This window comes from Callorhinchus milii, unplaced genomic scaffold, assembly GCF_018977255.1.
Source record: "Callorhinchus milii isolate IMCB2004 unplaced genomic scaffold, IMCB_Cmil_1.0 Scaffold3, whole genome shotgun sequence".
NCBI lineage: Eukaryota > Metazoa > Chordata > Chondrichthyes > Chimaeriformes > Callorhinchidae > Callorhinchus > Callorhinchus milii.
In genome coordinates this window covers 8,018,505-8,034,263 of record NW_024704744.1, presented here as the reverse complement: position 1 = coordinate 8,034,263, position 15,759 = coordinate 8,018,505, and the positions used below count along the sequence as shown (strand labels likewise).

At 42.1% G+C, this 15,759-nt stretch overlaps 1 protein-coding gene across 1 annotated transcript in view; it reads left to right on the top strand.

Moving 5' to 3' along the window:
• The first annotated feature begins 1,888 nt into the window (after window positions 1-1,888).
• The window catches only part of LOC103179008 (muscular LMNA-interacting protein), a 60,791-nt gene continuing 46,920 nt past the window's right edge, over window positions 1,889-15,759 (top strand). Inside the window, exons 1-2 of the mRNA XM_007894062.2 lie at window positions 1,889-2,039; window positions 11,384-11,437. Of these exons, the coding sequence (XP_007892253.1) occupies window positions 1,932-2,039; window positions 11,384-11,437 (162 nt within the window). The 5' untranslated portion in view covers window positions 1,889-1,931. The remainder of the gene's footprint in view (window positions 2,040-11,383; window positions 11,438-15,759) is intronic.

Below are 15,759 nucleotides of genomic sequence, written 5' to 3'. Positions count from 1 at the left end.
GTTAATTTGCTTTACCGTTTATTCTGCGAAGCCCTTTGAGAAGTCTCGAAGAAGTAATAAGGCAGTGTATCAAATGCAAGGATTATTATTATTATAGGTGGATTGAGCTCTGGCAACAGTTTTGCCTTCAGCCCTCTGTTGGTTGGTTTTGGTATTCCAGCAGTGGAAATTCTGGAATGCAGAGCTAGTTTTAGCAATTTGTCACTAGGCTCACAGATATATAATAATAATAATAATATAATATACTACATGAAGGACATTTCAATGTCCTGACTGCACTCAAACTGAACCTACAGCCTTCTTACTCAGAGTCGAGAGTGCTATAAACTCAGCCAGTTACCCTCTGAAGCCATGGGGTGAAAGTTACAATGTTTGAATAACAAGAACGATGATGACAACTTGCATTTATATAGCACCCTCCACGCCGGGCGGCGTCTCAGAGCGCTTAAACAACAACAAATTACATTTGTATATGCTTTTCATGTCGGGTGGATGTCCCAAGACATTGTACTGTCATGGATTAGGATCTGAGCAGGGGGTTGGGATTAGGAGGGTTGGAGGGCAGGGAGGATTGAGGCTAGCTGAATGCACATAAGAAGAGGGTCTTGAGATGTGCTTTGAAGGAGACAATTAAGAGAACAAGACGAAGGAACTGGGGGATAGAGTTCTGAAGGGTGGTGGCAGAGAGGCTGAAGGCCTGACTGTCAATGGTGGGGTGGGCTGGGTGGGGGACATGGAGCAGGCTGGAGCCTGGTGAGTGGAAGGAGTGGGCAGGTTCATATGGGTACACTTACTAGTTTCATGACAAATACTATGGACCACATTGAATCTGTTGAGAAATGGTGGGTTTTCAGTCGGTAATTTTACTGGTATCAGATCCACAAATTTGTTACCACCATCTCTTCTACTGCCCTCAAATACCAGAGATCTGAGTGCATTTTCTCTGGTGGTTTTGCTATCGCAACATTTCAGCCAAAAGGAAAGCAAAACTGAAGATGGAGACCAAACGAATGGCTGGCACAGCAAAAAAATGAGACAAACAGATGAAAAGTATTCAGGCTCATGGAAGAAAGTTGAAAAACAAGACAAACGTTTGTAACAATGTTTAATAGAATTGTAATGAATATCACCTTATTCATTGTTTCAATGTTCTTGTTTCCTGCCATAATACCGGATGGAATAAGTTTTCAAAGTGACAAACCTTGTGCAGTGAGCAAGGCCAATCTGCCAATTCCAGCTCGGATCATTCTGGTACAAAGCCAATATTTGGTCTGTTCAAAACCTCAGAGATTTATTGGGTTCATGGTGTGATTTCAGATTGTGGAGGAGGGGTTTACTGATTTGAGATTGGGGGGATTTGTCAAGAACAGCATTTACAATTGAGGTGGTAATAAGAATACTGCTTACATATGATCCAGCATCTTTCACATTGGGAGGACGTCTCATAGAGGTTTTACTGTAAAGTGTAGTGATACTGTATTTTGTACCACTTCCCCCACATGTAACATTAAAGGATTCGGGGATCAAGCAGAGAAGGGAATTGCAACAGATAGCCCCAGCTGGAGAGCTAACACAGACTTGTTGGACTGACTGAGCTCCATTGGTGCTATAAGCATTCAGTGCCTCTAACTATAATGAGAATCGTGCAAATCCCATTTCCGTCCATCCGACAGAGGAAAATAGACATGTTTTTTTATTTCTGCCGTTTCTCCATTTATTGCAAACGTCAATTTTTTGAGCGCTTCTGCCCCGGGGAAAGTTGGGAACAAAACAATAACGTTTGTTATCTGTAGCTGCTTGCAAGCTGTCACCATCCATTCTATTTGTAGCTTTTGCAAATCTATAAATGGCAAGTCAGACTCGCTGGCCAATTATCACTCGTGCTGCCTGACAAGGGTTTTTGTAGAGGGTTCTTTCAGAATGCTGGAACAATGCAGGTGTCTGGAAAAGTTCCTCGGGAGCTCGGCAAGATCGCTGGCAGTCACCGTGTGGACTCCGCAGAGAGTACAGCTGAAGGGACTTTGGTGGAAACGCTGATGGTAAGAAAGTAAAAATGTGTTGACGTTAGTCATGTTCTATTTGTAAGGTAGTCCTGAGTCCTGGGTGCAGCTGTTCCTGAATGAGAAACTGTCACTGGGGGCACAGAGCTGTGTCCTTATGGGCACCACTGTTCTGCAGCTTGTGCCCTTGAAGATTCGCAGATTTCTCAGTCTTATGGACGTACGGTGTCTGTAAAGGTAAGTTTTGGTGAATAGAATTTGTTCACTTCGGTAGTGGAATTAAAGTAGATCAGAGATACGGTATTAATGACCTTGTGTCTTGTACAAGAGCTTTCTAATGGTGACCTTTAATGGAGTTGTCTCCCAAGCTCTGCATGTGAGGCTAATGCAGAGGTAGATCATATATACATATATATGCACAGTCTGTTTTTTGTTGTATCGGAAGAGTTAACTTGAACGTTTCTAAGAGGAACTATAAAATGATTAAAAATAAATGCTTCTGCGATCTGTTCATTTTTGAACAGCAGTGAAAACTTATACAGTAATAATAATAACCCTTGCATTTGATATTGCCTTATCATTTCTTGATACGTCTCAAAGGGCTTCACAGAATATATTGTAAAGGGAATTGACTGAGTATTTTGTAGGCGAAACACAGCAGCCAATTGTACACAGCAGTGTCCCACAAACAGTCATGGATTGAGTGACCAACTTTTTTTTTGGAAGGGATTATTACCCTTGGAAAGTGATCAACCAATTGACTAACAACCGGGTTTCTACTTGCTGCGAGGTAAACAGAGACGTGTGAGTAAGGAAACTTGTGGTTTAAGGTTGTGCCCTGCTCGGGAATCCTTAGCAACTGATTGCTTGTTTTCCATAAAACATGTTTGAAAGCTGGTGAAGGTTTAATGTGTTACAGAACAAAACAAAAGTTTTATATTTTTTGTTGAAAAAAATTGGCAAAAAATTCAATAAGTACTTTTTTCTTTAAACAACATTTTCCGATCATAGTTGAGATGAGTATCATTGTTTAGTGGGTTACAAGTCTCTCCTGCTAGGAGAGATACCTTGAGTTTCACCCTATACAGTCTGTCTGGCTTTTTGCAACCTTTCCTCCACTGGACTTGAATAACAACAACAGTAATATTACATTTGTCCAGCGCCTTTCACATTGGGAGGACGTCCCAAGGCGCTCGACAGTCAGTGTTTTGGACCCGAGCTGGGGGTCGGGATTGAGGAGGGTGGAGGGCAGGGGATGAAGCAGGGTGATCGAAAGCATGGTCGAAGAGGAGAGTCTTGAGATGGGTCTTGAAGGAGGCAAGGGAGGAGGCGAGGCGGAGGGACTGTGGGATGGAATTCCAAAGTGTCAGAAGGCCCACCCACCAATGGTGGGGTGGCGAGGCGGGGGACATGAAGAAGGCCGGAGCCCGCTGAGTGGAGGGAGCAGGCAGGATGGTTCGGGGTTAGGAGGTTGCAGATGTAGGGGGGTGCAAGGCCATGGGGGGCTTTGAATGTGAGGACCAGGATCTTGAACTGCATCCTCTGTGTGATGGGAAGCCAGTGGAGTCAGGTGGGGATGGGAGTGATAGGGTCATGCAGTCTGGTGTGGGAGAGGACATGAGCTACAGAGTTCTAGAGGAGTTGGGGAGGCCGACAGCAAGAAGTTTGCATAGTCAAGCCTTGACATTATGAATACATGTAATAATCATAAACAGGCCGAATGGACCTTGTTCTAATGTCTCAAAGTACTGTACTGGGGTAGAGGGGATCCTAGGAAGATCCTTTGCGTTATCATTAATAGAAATTTAGACACTGAACAGTACAAGATAACAGTGAAGGCAGCATCCTGAGGGGTCACTATTCAAGGAACCAATTTGACCTCTGCCCACAACAATTGTGCTACACAAACATATTGTTCTTTTCTGGGCTGCAGAAATCAGTTTGAGTACAACTGCTTACACTCAACTCAACTGATTTGGCATCCTGTTTTGTCTCACATTGTTTATTCTTGCCTCACACTGTCTTGACAGAATGAGCGATGAGTCAATTAACACCCGGAGATCTCTTTCGGCTTCCCCTGAGGCAAGTTCTCATCCATGAAGTACTTGTCTTTCTTCTTAGATGCTTTGCATTTCTCTGTACTGAAATTCATTTCCGATCATTAGCCAATGTGCATTCCCTACTAGGCTCTCTTTGTGAGACCTTTGCTGCGTCTCTGATTGCACAGTTCCACAGGATCACAATTTGGATGATGAAGGCCCTTCAGCCCATTAGATCTTATCTCTCCAGAATATCCAGCCTACCGTCCTCCGTATCACAGCATCAAGCTCCTTTTTAAATGAATACAATGACCTGGCCTCACATCAGCTTGGTCTCTTGTGATCTCTCTGTCTCAGAGCAGGACAACAAACACTAGAGGCAAGCTTCGTTATAGTTTGATATCTAAGGCAATGATTAAATAAATAATATTGTCCGCAGTGCCACTTTCAACACATTTCTATGTGCATTCAGTACCACTTTAATCTTTCATTTATATAGCAATTTTCACATTAAAATAAATTCTCTAAGCTCTTTGTGGAATATAGTAGATCTGAAATGGAGTCATTGTTTTTACGTAGGTCAACATGGTTGCTAATCTGCTCCAATAATATTTCACAAACAATTGTAGCTTCAATTCCATACCACTCCTGAAGAGTTTTTGTATTAAATGGCTTTACATGCAATCCATCAGTAGCATGCTTTCCTGCTGCGTGTTTAGCTAGCACCACCATATCCGTTAGAGCTTTAGCTTGTAGGGTTAACAGTAGCTGAGTGGGAAGACTCCCTGTCCCCAGTGACTGTTCTGCCCTTCCAGGTCCTGCCAATGAGCCAGACTGACTGTTCTGTTATCAGCAGTGCACAGGAATACTGTGGACCTGCTTGGCTCAGTTGTGGACTACCGAGACTACCACAGAGGGCTGACTCTATTCTGACATTTCATTGCCAGGCATGTCACTCTGTAGCTAGTACGGTTTCAAACAGACCCTGCTCACCCTCACCTCCCACCTTCCCTCTCCCCAGAGAATAGTTAATCCACGCAATCCAATTGCAATCCCCACACATTTGCCAACTCACTTCCGAGGTTTGATAGGCTCCGTTGGGCGAGTATAAAAGATTCAATGCTGTCCTCCTGACAGGAAAGAGGCTATACAAATATAATTTGTTGTTGTTGTTACTGTTGTCAGTTTCTCTATGTTTGCATCCACCCATCCACCTGCATCGCAAGGCATTAAAATCCACATGGATGCAAGGAAACTAAAATTCTGGCTACAGCAAGATATTGTTGACAGCTAATTTGCAAGTTATTTGTCACAAGTAAATAGCCTTGTGACATTACAATGCTTTTGAGAATTGGAAACTTAATCCCTGTCACTGCAGTGACTGTTTCTCATGATAGTCATTTTTAATAAAAAAAATTTACCTTTCCAGTTGATCTCAGAAAAGAGAAGGTATGGGTTCAGATTCATGGTGTGAAGAAGCAAAGATGCTTGGCACAGCACCTTCCTTGGATTCGTCTGTGAATTGCTCTTTGATTTAGTACCAAGAATTCAGGAATTTGATGCTGGGTCTAAACTTGAACCTGCTGCTTTCTCTATTTAATTACACAGTCTGCTGCTAACGTTACTGTTAAGATGATTCCTGAAAGTGTGACACTGTCTGGGTAGATCAGATCTCAATACAAAATGTTTACAACAACACCAACAGCAGCATTTTGCATGTGAAGCATTTTGATGCGCTTTGACATTATAGGTGCAATAATTTTTATTACCTTACACCTGTAGAGAACCATAGGAATTTATAGGCATTCAGCCCATCATGTCTGCATTGGTTCTTTTAAGAGCAATCCATTCAATCCCATTTACCTGCCATTTCCTCATACCCCTAGAGTTTACTCCTTTGTATCTACTCCTTTTTCTCCTTTTGAAAGCTAATATGGATATAACACTTTCCACGTGGCATGGGATAAACCTCTAGAAGATGCTTCTCAGAGACGATGAGGTAATTGAGTTGAGAGGAAAGGATGTGGAAAGTAGAATGTTGACGAAGGAGATATTTTGAGGGCAGCGAGAGAAGGAACAAAAGGCATAAGAGATTTAGGAAAAGAGTTCCAGAGAGTAGTGGCTTAAGGCTTGGACGCTGATGGTGGGATGGAGGAAATGAGGAATGAATAGTATAAAATGAACGAATAGAATAGATTGTAGAGTCTGAAGCTCTGAGGTTAGAGCAGTCGCCTCGCAAACTAGAAACCTAGGTTTGTTTCCCGGCAGGATGAAATATTGGGCAATTTACTTACTCCACATGCCTCCATTTACATAGCAGTAAGTAGCTAATTCCTTCAATAAAAATTGGTTACTTCAATCCACAACCATTTGTGGGACACTGCTGTGCACAATTGGCTGCCACATTTCGCCCACAAAATACACAGTCAATTCACTTTACAGCATATTCTGTGAAGCGCTTTGAGACGTCTCAAAGTTGTGATAAGGCGCTATATTAAATGCAAGGATGATTATTATCAGAGTTCAAGGTGTGGAGGTGACAAAGGTTGAGAAAATAATGGAGGAATCAGGGATGTTTAACGAGAGTTGTACAGAATAGCAAACATACAGCTATGTCAGTTTAACTCGGTAATAGGACAGCTCTCCCAATTTCAACACAAGTCCCCTGTTGTCAGTGAGGGTCAGTGCAGGCTCGAAACACTAGGAATGCCAGTGTCTTAATAATCCTTGCATTTGATATAGCGCTTTTTCACAATCTTGAAATGTCTCAAAGCGCTTCATAGAATATATTGTAAAGCGAGCTGACTGTGTATTTGGTGGGTGAAAAATGGCAGCCAATGGTCGTGGATTAAGTGACCATCCTGATCATTCTTATCCTGATATGATGCCGAGGTCATTTGTCTGATATTTTCTTTCTTGAATTTTTTTTTACAACACAGTAACTCTCGAGGGCATTTTAAGAGCCAACCGTGTAATTTGGATTGGATAAGGATGGCAGATTCCTCTTTCTTTTCTGACCCCAAACAATCCAGTTTCCTCCATTACCTTTATCCATTAAAGTTGCCGTGCAAATATAGTCCCCTGGACTTGCAGTCTTTGCTTCCGGTCACCCAATTCCTCTACGTTTATTGTAACACAACGGAGAAAATAAACTGAACGCTACAGAAAATAATCTCTTTAAAAATAACAACATTTCAGCTGGCATTGGTTGGACTGTTAAAAATAAATCTCGCTAAAGTTGAAGAAATAGTCGGTGAAAAGCACAGGTTGTCCTAGGAGCTATTTTGGGGCATGAGCAAAATGGATATTATGTGGCTCATTGCTTCTGAAATCTCAGACAATATCATATTTTACTGTCCTAACCCAAGCTGTTTACTCAGCGAAGAAGCAAAGCAGCAAATAGTGTAGAACGTTCAGTGACCTTTAAGTTTATCAGCGCTTGGAATTGGAGTACATATCCAAATTAAGGATTTGAAGTTCTCCTGATACTCAGTGAACATGCTTTCAAAACTTGGAGTGATTTCTTTTGTTCGTCGAGTGGCTTTATCTTTGTGCCAGTTTTCCGACTCTAGGACAAGTTGAAATGTATTGAGACGGGCTAAAAGTATTTTTTTAATTATGAGGCATATTAGGTAAGGAGGGTACATTTCTCTAGCGAGAAAGTGGAAATACTATATTGAACTCTCAATCTGCTTTGGATGTTCTTAAGTGTGGTGATGGGTTTCTGTATATGTCAGACACCCGGCTGACCAAAAAACTCATTGAGTTTCCAACAATTGTTTTTCATTATCTTTTATCCCCACAAAATCGTAGATTGCATTCACTGCCAAATCTTCCTGGGGTGAGGGTTGTGTTGGGTAAGTGGGATCTTCTTAGACCTGGCACCAATGTGACAGATGTGCTTAGTAACAAAATGTTGGAATTGAGTTACCCTTCCCTGAGAGTCTGATTTCTGAGCCAGGCAGGTCCGTGAGTACTCCAGGGTACTGCTGATGACAATCCAGTGAGCCTGGCTCTTTGGCAGGACTTGGAAGAGCAGACCATTGGGAGTCTGGATTCTTCCAATTCAGCTCCTGTTAGCCTTGCAAGCCAAAGCCCTAACAGGTAGGATGGTCCTAGCTGGACAAGCAGTGGGAAAACTTGCCAGACAGTGCTCTCAGTGGCAAGCTGTGCAGTTTCAGACAATTACACTCCAGCAGTACCCCAACAATTAATCTGTGATCCCTAAACCTTGTTTCTTGCTAGCCTGTGTCCAACACTCCGGAATTAGGTAAGGAGGGTGCATCCCTCCAGCGAGAAGGTGGAAATTTTATATTGAAGGTGCCATATAAATATGGAACTCTCAATCTGCTTTGGATACTCTCAAGTGTGGTGATGGTTTTCTGAATGTGTCAGATACCCGGCGAAAGAAATGCCACATCACCCGATAAGCATAAAGTAGTTTGATTATTTTGTTTGTAAAACTAAACTATTACAACGAAAAATGTACAAGGTTGCTTTTCTCCCAGCTCAGTCACTAGTAGTTGCTCTGATGTGACAGCTGCTGTTTTGCTTTGCCTGTCACTCCAATTATGATGGCTTACTGTGATGTTACCAGATCAGGGAACACTTGAGAGAAGGTCATCAAACCCACATCTTTCAAGTGGCAGTTAGCCACTTGTGCAGCATGATCTGAGGTCTGAAATTTCTCATGGCTTTAGCCCTAAGACCATTGTCTTAAAATAATAAAATAATAACAATTATCTTTGATATAGCATCTTATCACATCTTCGAGACGTGTCAAAGCGAGAGATGAAAACTGAAAAACACCTACTGAAAGTGATCCACCAATCGATTAACAACCAGGTTCCTACTTACTACTAGGTAAACAGAGGCATGTGGAGTAAGGAAACTTGCCTAACGTTTTGCCTTGCCTGAGAATTGAACCCAGGTCCTCTTGCTTCCGAGGCGAGTGCTTTAACCACAATGCTACAGGACCCCATAAAATGTTAAGATTGTGCAGTGTTTTCCCTTTAAGAACTTCAGAAAAGTGGCTTCCAACGTAAGACTGAAATTAAGAATTATCGATAATTTTGCATGATAATAATAATAATAATCCTTGCATTTGATATAGCGCTTTTCACGTCAGGAGGACGTCCCAAAGCGCTTCACAGAACACACTGTAAAGTGAATTGACTGTATATTTGTGGGCGAACGCGGCAGCCAATTGCGCACAGCAATGTCCCACAAACAGTCGTAGATTGAAAATGACCAATTTATTATTGTTTTTGGTTTTGGAGGGATTATTATTAGGAGTGTGGAGTAAAGAAACTTGCCCAAGGTTTCGCCCTCTGCCTGGAATTGAACTCAAGTCTCTCGCTTGCAAAGCGAGTGCTCTAATTACTGAACTACAGGACTCCGATCTAAATAATAATAATAAAAAGGTTGCATTGAAATAACAATTCTTGTATTTGATACAACACCTTATCACTTTATCGAAACATCTCAAAGAGTGCCACAGGATTTACTCTAAAGTGTATTGACTGTATTTGTAGGGGAACATGACAGTCAATTGTGCACAACAACATCGCACAAACAGTGGGATTCAATATAGCGTCTGTCATGTCGTGGAAATTTCAATCAAGAGAAAACTTGAGACACATTGATTAATTGAACATGACTTAACTTAACTACACTAGTGTGAATGGTGGGGGGTTGCTTTCACTTCTGATCCATGTGCCACTGGTTGCCCCCCGTTGCTGTATAGTGCACTGATGTATTTGTAGACAAATCCAGCAGTCAATTTGTGTCAATTGAGTTAATAATGTCCCCCGAACAGACATTAAATGAATAATCAATTTAGTTAGAAGATTGTTGTCCAGGACACCGGGAGAAACTCCATTCTCTTTTCAAATAGTGTCATGGGATTGTTAATGGCTACCTGAACAGGCAGATGGGACCTTGGTAAACATCTCCTCTGAAGGATACCACCTATTATAAAGCAGTACTTCCCCTAGAGTGTCAATCTAGAATTTGAGTTCAAAGTCTCGAAGTAGGGATTAAACCCATAGCCTTCTGCCTCTGAGGTTAGAGAGTCCTAGACTAAGCCAAGTTGGCTTTTATCAGCAGTGAATGATTCATGTTAGAGAGACTGTTTTGTTTTAACGGCAAGTAGGAAAAGAGCTAAGATTAAAGCCACCTGTACACAGACATACTGTGCAATTGAAAACAGATAGCAATGCCAGTGTTATACCTATGATGCCAATTTCTGAGATAGGAACAACAACTTGCATTTATATAACACCCTTCATGCGGGTAGCATCTCGGAGCACTTAAAGGCGTGCCAAAACACGTTAAGACTTGCTGTATTGGCCACCAGCACCGACATCCATGGAATAGTTAAATAGTATGGTGTATGTGTATTCCTGCAATTTTGGTACAGTGAGATTCTCCAAGGGGATTCCAGCAAGTGAAAACGTTACCCAGATCGGGAAGATAAGCATTCCAACGCAATTCCATCTGTATCCTGTTAAGCTGCATTCAAGTGTTGCCTCCAGGACATTATATTCTACCTAGAACCTGTTGCGAACCTTCACTCCATAACGTTCAATGGGTGTAAATCTACAACTTGTGATTATACGGCACCCTTCACCAGTATAGTATCTTGTAGGCTGCACTTTGGCAGGGTTGGATGCCGAGAAAGGGGGAGGGAAAGGCCGAAGAGGTATATTTAACTACAGGTTTTTTAAGTGTTATTTATTCATAATAATAATAATCCTTGCATTTGATATAGTGCTTTATCACGTCGTTGAGACGTCTCAAAGGGTTTCAGAGAATATATTGTAAAGTAAACTGACTGTGTATTTTGTGGACGAAACACAGCAGTCAATTCATACAGCGGTGTCCCACAAACATTTGTGGATTGAGTGACCATATTTTGGGGGTGGTGGGAGAGGGGTTGGAGGGATTACTACCCCCGAGTTGTGGAACTTGCCTAAGGTTTTGCCGCACTGGGAAAGAAATCTGGGTCCTCTCTCTTGTAAGATGAGTGCGCTAACCACTACTCTATGGGTCTCTGTAGTGGGGTGTGGAAGGGATTAATGCAGGATTAGAGAGGGGGTAGAAAGGTTGCATTAATACAACCATCAGGGGGGAGCGATATTAGCTGCTCTGCAACAGAGAGGAAGTGGCTACATCACAGGTCCCACCACTGGCTGAGCTCCCATCCTCTCCGCCCTGAAAGATGATCACTGGCACTCTCTGCGAAACTCAATGCAATAAAATATCCCACTGGGCAATCGCAACTGGTGCGAAGGAAATGCCATTCCTTTACTTTGAACGTTCTGCTTGTTTATCTCCCAACAGGATCCTCTTGCCATAAAGACACTGGACGAGGAGCTTCTTGCGATGAAATCAGAGGTGAGTGTTGATGAGAAGTTACTTTGCAGTGGGGTGGGGGGAGGGCGAGTGTGTTTTAAACATCGTGCCGAGCTCAGTTTTCGCTCAGGAGTGGGACGCAGTCAAAGCTTGAGAGTGCAGCTGTTGCCTGGCTTCACAAATTCTATTGATCCTCCTTGAGCCTCCTCATGCCATTGCAGATAAATCAGATTAGAGATCTGATGCAGATGAATTCATGCTTTGTGCGTAGGGAATATCTTTCAAAGCAGTGATACAACCTATCAATTCTTGTACTGCAACTTTCTCTCAAAACAGAGTAGCAAACACAGTGTGCTTGGAAATAGAATTATGCTGTTTGTATGTACACTTGGGGCCCGAAATTCCACCTGGATTCGATTCCTGGGCAGAGCAAAACCTTAGGCAAGTTTCCTTATTCCACGCCCCTGTTTACCAGCAGTAAGTAGGAGTCCGGTTGTTAGTCCATTTGCAGATTGCTTTTCCAGGTGTAAAGGTCACTTCAAAATTAAAAAAATAATAATAATTTGATCACTCAATCCACAATTGTTTGAGGACCACAGCTGTGTGCAATTGGCTGCTGTGTTTCGCCCACAAAATACGCAGTCAATTCACTTCACAGTATATTCTGTGAAGAGCTTTGAGACGGCTCGAAGATGCGATAAGTCGCTATATCAAACGCAAGATTATTATTAACATCGCACAGGACTGTGGAAAATTCTTAATTTCAGTCATAATTTGGGAGTTGGCTTTCTGCAGTTCTTAAAATAATCTGCTTTCAAATTCAGTTATTTAATTATTAAGAATTAATTATTCGTGATTAAGAGCTTCTTTAAGAATTTTCCTCAGTTCTCTTTGGAACTCCATCCCACAGTTCCTTCCCCCGTTCCCTCACTTGCCTCCTTTAAGGCCAGTCTCAAGACCTTTCTCATCGACTGCGCCTTCGGTCACCCTCCTACCCCTACCCTCCCTGCCCTCCACCCCTCCTGATCACAACCCACAGCTCGGGTGGAAATCCTTGACTGTCCAGCACTTTGGGATGTTGATTTCATATTTAAGATGAAATGTGCTTCTGGGCTAAGAGTAGGTGGAAAATTTTGGGCTTGTCTTTTGCCCCCAAGCGTCACTGTAAAATACAATTTAACAATTCATAATTACATTTAGATAGTTGCTTTCACCCCACAAGGACTCTCAAAATGCTTAACAATACTGGCTGGGCACATTTGCTGGGGATGAGAAGTGGTTGTAGACAGGGAAGGGAAAGATGACCAAAAGCATGGTTAAAGTGTTAGGTCTTGAGACAGCCCTTGAACGAAATGAGGGAGTGTGTGAGTTGGAGAAATGAAGCTAATTCTCATGGCACCATTATTCATTGCCTCGCTCTTGGAAAAATACATTGTAATGTGCTTCTCACATACCAGGCAGCCAGTCTCACACATGCAGTCAGTCGAAGAGGCCTAATCGGGAATATTCTCAAAGCAGATTGGTTCTACTCATCGCAAATTCCAGCTTGTGAAACCAATGAAACGTTAGAGGGTTTGAAGTTGATGGATATGGAGGTTAGGGATGCCTTAATATCAACCTCAGTATTTATTAGTTTCTCTGCAACAGAGAGGAACTGGCTATGTTACAGACAGTCTCCCCACTATAATTGGGCCGCCTGGACATAGGGATTGTAGGCCTGGCTCAGTTCCCATCCTCTTCTCCACCAGGTAACATGAGCAAAAGGTCAGTGGGAAATGACTAACTATTTTGCTCGTCTTTGTTTTCCACCAGTCTGCCAAGTAGGGTTGCCTTTCACGAGCCTGTGAATTTCACAAACTGGATGTTATAATATGTTTGGGAGTATAAATAACCTGCATTTGATGAAAAGACGCCTTTCACATCAGGAGGATGTTTCGAAGTGCTTCACAGAATTTTTGCTGTAACATGCAAGGACTGTATTTTGTAGGGAACACTGCAGTTAGTTTGCTCCACAAACAGTCAATGAAGGGAATAAACAATTTTATTTGGGGATTGTTGGCCAGGACACCAAGAGAAATGCTCTTCTCTTTTTGAAGAGTGCCATGGGATGTTTAAGGTTCATCTAAACAGGCAAACACAATGTGTGAAAATTGGCTGCTGCCTTCATCCATATAATGCACATACAGTAAATCCTGTGAAGCCCTTTGAGACATCTTCACAACATGATAAGGCACTATCTCAATGCAAGAATTAAAAAAAATTGTATTTGGTATAATACCTTTCACGTCAGGAGGATGTCTCAAAGTGCTTCACAGGATGTATTGTAAAGTGGAGTTAATTTTTTTTTATGGTGGCAGCCAATTTTTGTGTGTATTTTGCAGGAGAACATACGAGTCCTTGGGCACTGCAATGTCCAACAAAAAGTTGTCAGAAGGATGATCCAAAAGCACTTCACAGGATGTATTGTAAAGTGGAGGAAATGTGTGTTTTGTGGGCAAATGCTGCAGCCAATTTGTGCACAGCAATGCCTCACAAACATGAATGACCAGTTTTATTTGGAAGATTGTTGGCTATAACACTGGGAGAAACTCCTTTTTCGTATTAATACTAACATTATTATCTGATTTAGAGGTCATCCTTTGGGTAACAAAGGTGAAAGATTATGTTTAGGAACCTCTGAAAGTATTCAGTGACATCTTTAAAATAGATTAACTGGAATTACTGACTGCAGTTTACGGTCGCTTATTACTACCAGTGACTGGTTTGTTATCAAGTGATGTCTAATCTATGGTTAGAGCCTAATCTTTCTGGTAAAGAGGCAGGACTTTCTCCACTCCAGTTCCCGTCAATAACAACCCTCGGTCAGATATGTGGCTGCCAGCAAACAGTAATTATCCCAACAGGATAGCCTTAGCAGCCAAAAGGCCTGTCAAATGGAATGCTAGGCTTATATTTACTGTCTATGTGACTGAATGCAAGAGCAATGAGATAATGCTAAATTTGTACTACGTATTAGCAAGACTGTAGTTGGAGTGTTGCATCCAGGTTTGGGCCCCTCAGAATAAAATAGGTGTCTTGTCAAGGCAGGGGTTGGTTGGCGGGGTGGGGAGGCGGGTGTGGAGGGTTGCATTGTTGTAGGTGCCGCCTTTTGGATGAGACGTTAAATCGAGGTCCCATTTGCAGTTCAGGCAAGCGTTAAAGATTCCAAGGCACTATTCGAAAAGAGTAGGGAGTTTCTCCTGGTGACCTGACCAACAATTCCCCAGATAAAATCAGTCGTTCATTTCCCATGGCTGTTTGTGGGACATGGCGTGCGCAAATGGGCTCCTGTGTTCGCCTTCAAAATATAGTCACTCCACTTCACAGTAGTTCCTGTGAAGTACTTTGAGACTTCTGTATGAGCTATATCAAATGCAAGGATTATTATTGTTATTGAAGGGGTCAGTGGTGATTCACAGGGGTTTAATGCAGGAGTTTAAAGTTATAGATATATGGAAAGAATTGAAACTAGAGATGGTTGAGCAGAGAAGTTTAATGCGTTTGAATGCAGGCTTTTAAAATTCAGCTGAATCTCTGATAATAGAGGTTAGTAGATGAAAGGAAGTTTTCACACAAAGCCCTCTTAATATTTAATTTGTTTCTTGACCTTTAGGGGTCCAGGATTGAATACCATGCACTTAGCAGAATTCAAACTGATCGTGCTGCGAAATAAATTCTAGGTCTAGAATCGTTCAGTCATCAAACTTACTTCATTTGCTAATAACCTTATGGTAAGGAGGTTCGGGTGATTTAATCTTCTCAGGTGAGTGCATCACAGTCTAGGCTGACACTTCAGTTGCAGTACTAGTGAAGGAAAGGGTTGAGGGGGGGGACACTGCATTGTTGCATCCTGTAGTGTAGTGGTTGGAGCACTCACCTCGAAAGTGAGAGGACCTGGGTTCGATTCCTGGGCAGGGTGAAACATTAGGCAAGTTTCCTTACTCCACGTGCCTCTGATACCCAGCAGTGAGTTAGTCGATCAGTGAATCACTTTCTGGGGGTAATAATCCCTTCAAAAAATATATAAAGAAATAATAATAATTTTGTCACTCAATCCACGACTGTTTGTGGGACACTTCTGTATGCAATTGGCTGCCGTGTTTCACCCTATATCAAATGTAAGGATTATTATTATTATTAATGAGCTAAGGTTGAGTTCTTTCCCCTAGAGCTGGCAGTTCTGTGGTCTCATAAATTCTATTAGCTGCTGGTTTCAGAGAAGTTTCAGTCATTGCAATGCAATACAATTTACATTTATATAGCACCTTTCACTTCGGGGGGGACATGAACGATTCCCACTTCATTCTCCAGTCAGAAAATAAAGT